Source organism: Anastrepha obliqua, chromosome 4 (assembly GCF_027943255.1).
Source record: "Anastrepha obliqua isolate idAnaObli1 chromosome 4, idAnaObli1_1.0, whole genome shotgun sequence".
Lineage (NCBI taxonomy): Eukaryota > Metazoa > Arthropoda > Insecta > Diptera > Tephritidae > Anastrepha > Anastrepha obliqua.
In genome coordinates this window covers 60,501,754-60,514,027 of record NC_072895.1, presented here as the reverse complement: position 1 = coordinate 60,514,027, position 12,274 = coordinate 60,501,754, and the positions used below count along the sequence as shown (strand labels likewise).

The 12,274-nt window shown below is 40.2% G+C and overlaps 1 protein-coding gene across 1 annotated transcript in view; it reads left to right on the top strand.

Annotated features, from left to right (window-relative positions):
• The first annotated feature begins 358 nt into the window (after positions 1–358).
• The window catches only part of LOC129245987 (homeobox protein 5-like), a 74,387-nt gene continuing 62,471 nt past the window's right edge, over positions 359–12,274 (top strand). The window contains exon 1 of the mRNA XM_054884461.1: positions 359–2,154. Coding sequence (XP_054740436.1) covers positions 962–2,154 — 1,193 coding nt within the window. The 5' untranslated portion in view covers positions 359–961. The remainder of the gene's footprint in view (positions 2,155–12,274) is intronic.

The following is a 12,274-nucleotide window of genomic DNA, read 5'->3' as shown; positions in this document are numbered from 1 at the left end:
AGGTTGTTTTATTGGAATGTAGGCGAAGATGATATTGATTGCTGCAGCGGGGCAGCGGCAGAAGAATGCATTTGTTGATGGCCTAGCAGAATGCTATAGGGACGGTAAATTTTGGTGGTTGCTGGTTTTCATACCTAAAGCGCTCTCACAAACACACACAAGCATGAATGGCAAGCACGCAAGTTAGCGACCAAACAGCAAACAAACAGATACACATTTGTTATTTCACAAACACACACATACTCTCATGAGAGCACGAGAGTGTGGTGAAGAGCTGCATTATGGTTATGGCTAAACGTGCGACGACGTAAACAAAAATTTGAATTTTTCAAATCAGTTTTTGGCGGCACTCCAAACGGTACAGACCGGTCCATTCCCCAAAAAGTGTGTACGTGCGTAAGTGTATGTAAGTGAATGTGTGTGTATGCGGATAAAGTACTCGTAATGTAAACACGGGGCACTTAACGTTATTAAAGGGGGAAAAGTGGAATATTGAAAGGGAAGCACTACGAAATAACACTGATGCATAGAATACTAGACTCCAGTCAGAAAAGGATATTCACATACAGATGGATTTGTATATGTGAGTGTGACTCACAGATGATGTTTGTATGCGGCAAATTATAGTTGCGGTTGTCAAGGATACTCGCTCGTATTGTGTTGAAAGTGAAATTTATTGTATTAAAAAAATAAAGCAAAAACAAAATTTACAAGCAATTAAAAAAAAATGTGCCAAACTTCAATTTTAGTTAAACTAATAATAAATATTTAAATACAAAATGCAGTCCGAGTAGAATCATTACATCAAAAAAATTCCCTACTTCAAATGTATGTAAGTTTGTGTACATTTCCGCATTTGAAGCAATCATTAAACACAAAAACCCAGAAATTGCAACTAATCTCCGCTGCAATAAAATAAAAAACAACAAAAGCAATAACAAAATCTGATATTATTATCATCATGGATGCCAGCAGCAATGCCACCCCCATAAATCAAATCACTTCCACTGCCAACGCCAACGCTAATGCTAATAGCAATAGCAACAGCAACAACAATAGTAACAAAATTCACAACACCAACAACATTTCAAACGCCTCGGTTTTCTTCGAGAACGGCACAATCATGGGTGCCGTCTATGAGCACAACACAAGCTACAACAGCAACAGCAATAGTAACAGCAGTAACAGTAACAACAACAGCATCAGTAGTCATAGGAATTGTAGCTATTACCAAGAGCCGGAAGGGCAGTTTGCCAGCATACCGGAGATTGTAATCAACGGCAGCTACAACAGCCACCAGAATCTCCACCACCACCAGCAGTACCAACAAATTGAGGTCCACGTGGCCGATTCAACCAGCAATTGCGATGATTCTGCCATTGAAAGCACTGCACTGCTCTCCTCCACAGACAACAACTTGGCAACAATGAATGGCATTGAAGATATGGGTACGGTTGCATCGTCCGATACGGGGCCTCACGATGAATTCGAGCAGTTCATGTTAAATCGCAGCACCTCCGATAGCAACATACTAGAGTCGAGTATTTATAGTGAACTCCAATTTCCGCCCTCAATCGGTAGTCTGAGCATCGCTAGTGGCAGAGGCAGCGTAGGTGGTTGCATGGGCACTTCAATGGCGCAACAATACCAATTGGCCACCGCACGCGCCCACATGCAATTGCCACAATTACCGGCAACAAGCATAGCGAATATCACCGCCGCCGCCACCATCAACGCAACTGCCACAACAGCAAACGTAGCCGAACTGGCCGATCTACTGAATACGAGCACCTGTTCGCGTGAGTCGTCGGCGCGTGCTAACAAACGGTCGCGTACGCGCAAGTCGCACAAATCGAGCAGCAAGGCGAAGTGGAATGCCAATGTGGTGTCCGCCAATACTGCACAGGCAGCTAACACAGCCGCAGTAGCAGCTGCTGCCTATCCACCTCAATATACAGCCATATTTCTGGATCACGGCAATGTAACGGCGGCAGCCAATGCAATGGGACAGATTGCGGCAGCCGGTTCGCCATTCTTGAATGCACCGATTGTGGATGCTGCAACGGCAGCGGCCTATCTGCAACAGCAGCCATATCAGCTGATAACTACAGCGACGGCCCCTTACGCGCACCTCGGCAGACATTTGCACCACAGGTGGGTGAAAGAGACTGTATATATTTTAATCCTCGTATATTATAAATATATAAGCTATATATGTATGTGTAAGTAATCGTGTGTAAGCAGCCAATGCTTAATTACAATGGATCTTTGATAAAAAAGTATGGCGACACAGAGGAAGTTCGCCAATATTTAACTTTTGGAAGTTGATTGCCGAGTGCACTTGCTGCAAAATTAAAGAAGATTTAAGGACACACTTGTACGCATGTGTAATAGTTAGTCGTTTTTCTCTCTACACACCGCAGACGAAGGGATTAGTGTGTGATTAACGTTAGTTAGGGACCACTTTCAAAACCCATTGTGGAAATGAAACACCAAATGATGGCTTTCTTATAGCGGTCGCCCCTCGGCACACAACCCACAGATCGAAGGAGGAGCTTGGCCAAACTCCTTATTAAGGGTGTAAGCGGAAATTATTATTATTACTATATGCTCTATTTAGTCCCAGTTCGTTAACAACATTAAATTGCACACGGTAAACACAAAGCACGGTCAAATAAATCAAATCCTTTCGCGACTTAAAAAGTGGATGGAGTACAAGTTAGTAAAATCCTGCTAAGTTACTGCTTTCGAGATGCGCTTGATTAACAAAATTGTAAGAGGTAACCTCAGAGGGAACACTTCTAAGGGATGTGTAAGTTTGATCAGTTAATATTTCATTTAAAAGATCTTAAAGCGGAGCTGGGCAAAAAGAGATTTCTGTCAGAAAAGGCAAGATGAGTGTAAAGGTCGTTCAGCACACTGTGGTGACATACCGGTACATGTAATGCCTCAAAGCCTCAAAGCGACACTAAGCATCATTTCGAGTCCTTGGTGACTATTTGGTAGACCTTAAGGGGCGATCATCTCAGCATATTCTTCTCGGGTCCACTGCTGTTGCTAGGCTAAATTGATCTTATGAAGTTTTCCATGAATTTGGTCCGCGTCTAGGTCAATTTTCAAAAGAATTTTGTGAGCTTACCTTGTCAGAGTTATACAATGATAAAGGTTAGGTTATTTTAGATAATTGCCACTCTTCATGAGAATGTAGGTAGGTCTTGAGACTCATTGTGATACCACTTGTTTGAACTCAAGTTTGCTCCTATAATTTCCAATGTAGTAACACCTATTCGTCTATCTGATAAACCATGAAATATTGCAGATTACAAGTCTGCCAGACATGCAAACAAGTAAGACTTTAGAGAGCGATGTAACACTCTAGCAAGAGCGGAATAGTGACAGAGGAAGTGGTCATCCCTTTCCACTTTAGAGAAAACCTCCAGCATACAGTGGTAAAATCTCTGTTTAAAACTCTTCATTACTCTATCGCTGCAGCTACGCAAAAGTCATGTAAAAGGAAGTGTATCCTCTTTGTCGACAAAGCCTACTATTAGGAATTTGAACCGATCAGTGAACCTATGTATGTAGAGACGAACAAGTTAATCGAACGAAATAGTTTTATTTTTCTTTTCTCTCCTCCCCTTGTTGAAGTATCACAATAAGCACAATTTTCTCAATATTTCGCTCGTTTACTAAACGGCTGTAATTCTGCATCGGCTTATAAAATGAAATATCGAAGATGCAGGCTACTCGGTTCTTTAACCAAGCTCATTGTACAGCAACTAGTTCGTGATCTTACTACTAAGAGGCCTCGAGCAGCTAGACTCAATATACTTTTGGTTAATAGATGGTAGAGCAACTGGGCGCTATCTTTTCGTTAATCTGCTTATGCACAATTCCCAGGTTTATGTTGCATTATCTTAACCTATCCTAATAAGCCATAAGCGGTTATTCCTGAGCTCTGCCTGCTTGACTCACAACCTTTTAATCAGCTTCACCGATAGTCGAAGAGCCATACCCCCCTCAGCAAGCATACCTCGTTAACTCATTGCTCACTCCTTCGCAATGGAACCAACACATTCTCTAATCTAAATATTCTCATCTGGATAAATTAATAGGACTATGAATAAGTTCGTGCGGTTTTACAACAGATGGCGTAACTTGATTATTATTCCATCGATCCACATTTCCAAACATTCATTGGAGAGCTACTATCGTAAGGCACAAACGTCAGTATAAGTTTTTTATTTGAAGCGTAAACAACAATATTTTTACCACACTTGAAAATGTCGAATTTCGTGCCAAATAATGTGTTTTTGCGGGGAATTTTTTAATATGAAGAAAAAAGCAGCCGAAAGTCATCGTATCTTGGTGGAAGTTTATGGTGAGCATGCTCTAGCTGAGCGAACGTGCCAGAAGTGGTTTGCACGCTTTAAAAGTGGTGATTTTGGCTTGGAAGACGAAGAACGCGAGGGTGCGCCGCCAAAGTTCATGGATACCGAATTGGAGGAATTGCTCGATCAAGATCCGGCTCAAACGCAAGAAGAGGTTGCAAAAACTTTGGGAGTTGATCAATCAACCATTTCCAAACGTTTAAAAGCCATGGGAATGATCCGAAAGGTAGGCCATTGGGTGCCGTATGAATTGAAGCCAAGAGACGTTGAACGCCGTTTTATGGCATGCGAACAACTGCTTCAACGGCATCGAATTGTGACTGGCGATGAAAAGTGGGTCCATTACGACAATCCAAAACGTCGGGCAACGTATGGATACCCTGGCCATGCTTCAACATCGACGTCGGCGCAGAATATTCATGGCCTGAAGGTTATGCTGTGTATCTGGTGGGACCAGCTGGGTGTTGTGTATTATGAGCTACTGAAACCGAATGAAACGATTACGGGGGATGTCTACCGACGACAATTGATGCGTTTGAGCCGAGCACTGCGAGAAAAACGGCCGCAATACGCCGATAGACACGACAAAGTTATTCTGCAACATGACAATGCTCGGCCACATGTTGCACAAGTGGTCAAAACATACTTAGAAACGCTCAAATGGGATGTCCTACCCCACCCGCCGTATAGTCCAGACCTTGCGCCATCCGATTACTATCTCTTCCGATCGATGCAACATGGCCTGGCTGACCAGCACTTCCGTAATTACGATGAAGTCAAAAAATGGATCGATTCGTGGATTGCGGCAAAACCGACCGAATTTTTCACAAAGGGAATCCGTGAATTGCCAGAAAGATGGGAAAAAGTAGTAGTAAGCGATGGACAATACTTTGAATATTAAATTTGTAACCATTTTACGTCAATAAAGTTTCAAATTTCGAAAAAACCGCACGAACTTATTCATAGTCCTCGGCTCAAGGTTTTGAGTAAGATACCATAGCTTATTTGGTCACACCATTTCGACCCTTTGATTATTCTAGTGATCTTCGTTATTGTGCCGTGTAATAAGTCCATTAGTTGCCACCTCTGGACTGGGTAATCGCTTATTAAATGATTTACGGTTTCCTCGCTATCGTTCAGAGAGCAGCGGAGACAGGTTATGCTGTAGTGTTGCCCGATTTCTGCTGTATACTTTCCTATCAGCCTATCGCCAGTGATTATTACCACTAATTCTAAGCACAAGAATCTCTTTTGTGGTATTCTGCACATTTGAACATTTGATTTTTTTTTTCTTAGTAGGTTCATGAAAATTCTGTTAGATTTCTCCTTGGATTTGTCAGCGAGCTCATCCCAATGGCATCGCATCGGATTCCATCAAAAAGGTACCTGCCTGTGGCAATTCGTCAGCTCTCCGACTTCTGAAACAGGCAACAGAGATTGTAAATTACACTAAGTTTAGCAGACTCTAAGTTTAATTTCAATTTGAACCCGCCTGGCTGGTAAAATATGTTACACCAGGTTTCTCGGATTATACCTGTGACCAATACCTGGCATCTTAGACCTGTCAGTGTAAAGAGATATGACTTCTTTATCGACTACTTCGCCTTTCCATCATTCTCTTCTAAATGGAAAACGTGCTTGAAAGTATATGTTGAAGCTTACGGCAGCTGAAATGTACTTCTATATCTGGTCAATAGCCTGATTTGTTAATTGTATACTACTCTTGATTGACGCATGCCCGAAAGACTTCGCTTGCAATAATTCCAACACACTAAGTCGAACTGCTAAACATGTTGGCATACCTTTCAGATATCGATGAGTGATGCCATGTCAAGTGATCCAAATATTTTAGATATTGTTGACGATAAAAAAAATGTAACAAAAAAGTTTAACTTAATTTCAAAAACTATTTTTCAAAGCAATAAGAAAAAGCAAGAAAAGTGCTTAAAAAACTGCAGATAATTCACTTAAAAATCTCTATAGCAAAATTTGCGGCATTGAATATATCTCAAACTTGCAGCGATTACTGATCATTGTCTAAACTGTTAAAAACAAGTTTTTTTAATCGTAGTATGGGATTTTCTCTAATAATGACAAACAACCATTTTTCCACAAAAAGTTTGAAAAAAAAAATGCTTTTTAAGTATATTTTATCTAAAAAATTAAAAAAATAAATGTTTACCTGTTAAAAAGAATCGAAAATATTTCACTAAAATTTTTCTAAAATTTCACTAAAAATTCTTTACCTAAATTAGCAAAATTGAATAAATCTCAAAATGATTAATTTTGTTTTCAATTTACTACTTATAATAATCAAGCCCATCAATAAACCAATTTTCAGAAAAATTTACAACAATATAGTAAATACTTGAATGACTTGATATGAAATCGCTCCAAATTTCAGAGCAACATTTTGAGGTGCAGACGGATGTGGTATTAACGCAAATGCCATCCCATCTTGCTGCTCTCTGTAAATTTCATCATTTGTTGATATGAAACTGTTTCTTTAAAGCCAGATTGTTATGTTTTAAAATTCGTTACTGGCATTTCTTATTTTTGATAAGCGGCTGTTACCGCCGAGCGTGGCTATACATACGTGACTATTCGGTTGATTGAGGCAATGCAGTCCACCGTGCGCATTTCTGCTATGAGAAAGGTTTCTTATACTATACAAAAGCCAGTTGGCATGCGAAGTTGGCATGAAACTGTGGTCCTCTATTTTTGGAACAACATTAAGCTGCATTCCACAAATTAGAGGAGACGCTCAGGCATAGTAAAGGAGTTGTGCGTTAATTGTGTATGTGTATATGTGTTTAAATGAAAATATGCGATTCGTCCCTCCTTCTCCTGCTTCTACTCCTCCGCCCTATATACATTTTATTGTTCCTTTATTATGTAAGATCAGGCCATCACGCACGAAACTCACAAATCAGTATAAACGTTCGTCAACATAATTTGAGTAATCAAACGGAATGCACACAAACATACATACATATGTATATATATCCTATTTGTCTTGCAGTCAAATGAAAATTTATCGCTTTGAGTGTATTGATATTTACAAACACGACGAGCATCAACAAATTTCCATCATTTTTATTCCTGTCACAATCGTGACATAGCCACTGCCAATGTACGCTAAGTGTGATCATTGTTGCTGCAGAGCTATTTTGGCGCTAACACAAAGGACGATGTCCTTGTAACATGCGGTTTTTTATTGCATGTAGTAATATGCTACTCCGCAGTTCTTTGGTTTTTTTTTTCTTTTTTGTTTATTTCTGACACAACTTTTTCAATACATTCCCATTCATTACAACTACTTGCCATTTTTATGTGTACTATTTTTTTGATTCTGTTTATACGAGTATTGTTTCTTGCTACTTGCTACGCCAAAAGTCCACTCGCACCGCAACGATTCGAAGTTAAAGTGGCTCCTAAATCAAAGTCAGTCATCCAAAATGTCGAAAGCCACCCCAGAATCAGCAGACGAAATACGTGTAACAAATGAAACAAAAGGCGAACCAGCAAAACAAACGGACACCAGCCAGCACATCTGAGCATACACAAACACACACGCACCCACCCATACACATGCACGCTTATGCATATGAAAAATATAATGAAAGAAAAAACGCAAACGGAAAAAATCAGAAATATTGTTTGGAGCGGGAAATGAAATCAAGCATCTCTCGAAAAAGTTTCAGTTTGACAGGCGCATTTAAAATTGTAATTGGCATGCTCCATCACGATGCGGGATGTATGGACAGGCGAAGAGACGCACGGATGGGCAGGCGAAAGAACGGACAAGCGGATGAATATCTGAATGGCTGCTTGACTTTTTGGCTGTATGTGTAGATGAATGGATGGATGGATGGATGGCTGCATGCCAGCGGATAGGTGTGTGTGTATTTGCGGTTGGACGTGCAGACAGACGCACGAGACAGACAAATACAAAAAAAAAACCAAACGAAAAAACAGTTTAAGTTTCCTAAGTATGTGCATACGTTGCTTTATATGTGTATGTCTGTGTATATGTATGCGTGTACAACACTTGGGGGCAGCGAAAGATTGGGGCGAACGTGCTAGTGAAAAAAGTAGCGTAAAGCGCGTTGTGGCAAAGCTTCAGGCAACAGCAGCAGATGAGGAAAACTTTTAAGGTTGTTTCATATTTACCCCTCCCCCACCCGCTTGTGTTCCTTTGCTGCACGCTGCTGTGACATGTTTTGTATTGTATTTTGTCATTTTCGCTCTTCTGCTCCACATTTGTACATACATATGTAATATATGTATATATATGCAGCTTGTGCGCTTGCCCAAAAATCTTGTGACGCTAACGCATGCAACATATTGTGTCATGCCGTCGCAGCAATGTGCCGCACGCAGCAAACAAACAGTAGCACTGTGCCACAAACAAGTGAGGCAGCCAAAAGCACCACAGGGGCGTGCAAGGAGGTTACTTTGCATACAAACGTGCATGCGCATGTACACATGTATGTGTGCACGCATTCTCCGTATTGTATAATTGTTGTTGACTGCCGCTTACCGCACTCATTGTCTCCGCGGGCCGCCGCAATCTGTGCTGCCACGCACTTGAGGCCACTTCTCAATAGTGCTGGCTGCCTCTTAATACGCTTTTGTGGCATATTACTCGTAAGCTTGAGTATACGCGAGCGGGAGCGCGCGCGCGCCCACTGGAAACGGCGCATTTATAGCGCTTCAGTGTCGACAATTTCATTTCATTATTATTTTTTCCCTTTTATATTTTGTATTGTTACTATTATTTTATAGTTTTTTTCATTTTTTCATTTTTTTATTTTACTTTTACGCTGAGAAACTTTGCGCTTGCCATGTCATTGTCAGCAGTGGCAGGCACATAGGCAAACGGACAGACAGACATAAACCTCTGTGCTATTACGTATAAGTATGCTTATATGCATATACGCACATTGATGTCGCATTATAAGGCGACGACGGCAGATTCATAGACTACAAAATTATTTATGCAAGTGTGCGTGTGTGTGTGGGTAACAGCGCCTGGCAGGCGAAGCCAATAGAAATTCCACAAATGTTGCTATATAATATTTTTGTGGTACACTAGCGCTAACTATTGTGTAGTTTTTTCCTTTTGTTATTCTTTCCCAGCTACTTAGATGTTATTTCTATTCTATTTACTTGCTACTGTGCGCAAACGAAGACACTTTTTCCCTCATTTCTCATACATATCTGCATACTTATTTTTTTCGCTTGCTTTTATTTCCTCTACTTAATTTTTATCTCTTCCTGCCGTCAGCTATCACACATTTGCGTGTCGCAGCCGCCAAAAAGTTTTGAAGTAGCTCCCTTTTAATATTTGACAGAGACAATGTTGCAGCAACTCGGGACTCTTTTGAATATACATACGTACATACAAATATTTTGGCCTGCATATATGTATGTATGTGCGCATCCCACAATGGGTGGCACATAAATCTACTTCACACCGCCAGTCGTAATAGTTAGGGCAAAAAGATGAAGTCAGCAGTGGCAGCTGCAGCTGCTGCAGTCAGCAGTCAGCAGTCCGCAGTCCCCAGTAGCCTCTGCAATGCGAATTGTGAATTAGAGCGTACACAATAATAACAAAAAACACGATTAATTACTTTAATGATATGTACGTTGATAATTGTATGGTACTTAGTGTCGTTGGGCTGCCAACTAAGTGTTGTAATTGACCCAATTACGTGTCAGTGCCAGTGTGTGGGTGGTAATTTGGCATGAAATTGGGTAGCTCTTTTCCCACACAGCTAATTTGTATTAAATCTGAATCTGCAAGTCCTTAAAATTATAATTAAAAAAAAAAATCTATGCTTGAAATCTCTGTATATACAAATATTCTTCCCACAGATATTTGGGCAGCAGCCTACCGGGACTGGACGGCTTAGGCATGTATAAATACATAAATATTCGTATAACTACTTATATATAGAGAATTTTACACAACTTCATGACTTTTTTACACAACATTAACTTGTTATTTTTTTATAAAATAATGCAATAGGATTTCCATTAGCTACAAAAACCTCCTCGATCAGGGTCCGAAAACGATTGCAGGTCTAAAGTAATTGCTCCTTATTCATTTTGACCACAACGGTATTAATTGCAGCCTTCAGAGAAGAAACAGTGTTATAAGGAAACTTATTGTTTTCCCGCTCAACTACGCCCCATACGCAGTAATCTATGGGGTTAAAGTCTGGCCGAGTTAGACGGCCATCGGTCGGTGCTATGTGGTCATGGAAATTCTCAGCCATCCAGTCTTGTGTCGTCATTGCTGTGTGTGAAAAAAGATCTATAGGCTTACTGAAAGATTTATGAGCTGTCACTGCGTACACTATCAATCCAGAGTTTCACGAATGTCTCTAGAACCTCGATATATGCAGCAGAGTTCATCGGAAATTCTTGAATTAAGAAGTGTAGTGGCAGGACACATAATTTGTTGCTCAACATACCTAAAACCATAGCATTGGCTGGAAACTTGGAACTCAGCCTGTCTGTCATTTCGGCGGTTGTTTTTTTGTTCTTGGTGAACTTTTTTTTTTCGACAGACAAAACCCCATAAATCTCAGGCGCTTAGAGTATTTAATTTTGTTTAGAAGGCGCTGTTCTCATGTTTGCTTCGACATAAACTGTCTTCTGAGCATAACGTAGGATTCAAGCCGGAGATCTTCATGAACAACTCGACGGATAAGCCCTCAGAGACTTTAAACTCCCTCGTAAGGATCCTCATTGATTTTGAAGGGTCCTCGTCAATGATCGACCTTGCACTTGGTGAATAAATTCTACAAGTCGGACGGTATCAGAACGTTCCTCGTGTTTTTGCGTGTTGCAACAGATTCTGCATCGCCGCCTGATGCTTGCAATTCACAGTTAAATTTATGAACGAATCAACGACGTACTCAAGAAAAGAGAGATTTTAAAATCGGTTTGATGCAACGATAACTCCATGTCTCTTCATTTCTTGAGTTAAGCTGTAGTCCTCCATGTCTTATCTGAGAAAGAGCAAAGAGAAAAATAATGATTTCTGTATGTATAATTGGCGCTTACAAACTTTTTGGGTGTTTGGCCAAGCTCCTCCCCCTGTCCTGCATTCATTAGATAGAGAAAATGCGTTACAGTGTCAGGGGAAAAAATTATAAAAAATACAACAAGTTATAAAAATGCATAAATGCAAATATTGAGCCATTTCCAGCTTGCACTTCATTATAATAAAGTTTAATACGCTACGAAACTGCATACCAAAACTTTTTCTAATAACTCGAATTAATTAGCGTTGAGTTGTGATGAAAAGTTTTGGGTAATTTTTCTAATTTTTGTATAAACTTTACAAATGGTTTTTATATGATTTTTGTTAGACAACAAACCATGCTTTTATGCACAAAATATAACAAACATTCAAAAAGCCAAAAAAAATTATCAAAATTAGGGAAAATTTTGATGTGCTATCCTTTGCTGCGGACTGAAGACCTCGACATTGAAATTTAATAACTGCAGTAAGTGGCGTTAACCTTGGCGTACTTTTAAAATCCCTGCTCCGATCAGCTGCACATAGCTTTTTTTTTGTTTTTGTCGAGACAACTGGCAAGTGCAGCACTCAGACATTAATTAAGTCCATTGTGCTACACTTCCATTCCCTTTTAATTTTCTTTAAATCTACCCGATCTGCGAAGAAATCTGAGTAAATGTTGTGGTGCTAAGGAGCCAAGATGGTCGCTTCTTAACACATCAAACACATCAGTGTCAAAGACCTCATCCCTGATTCAAGCGAAGACGAGGCAGACGCACAGGAAGTAGTTTGCCGTCTCATCCTCCTCTTCACAAGTTCATCCTCCTCCTCTACAGAGTACACTGTC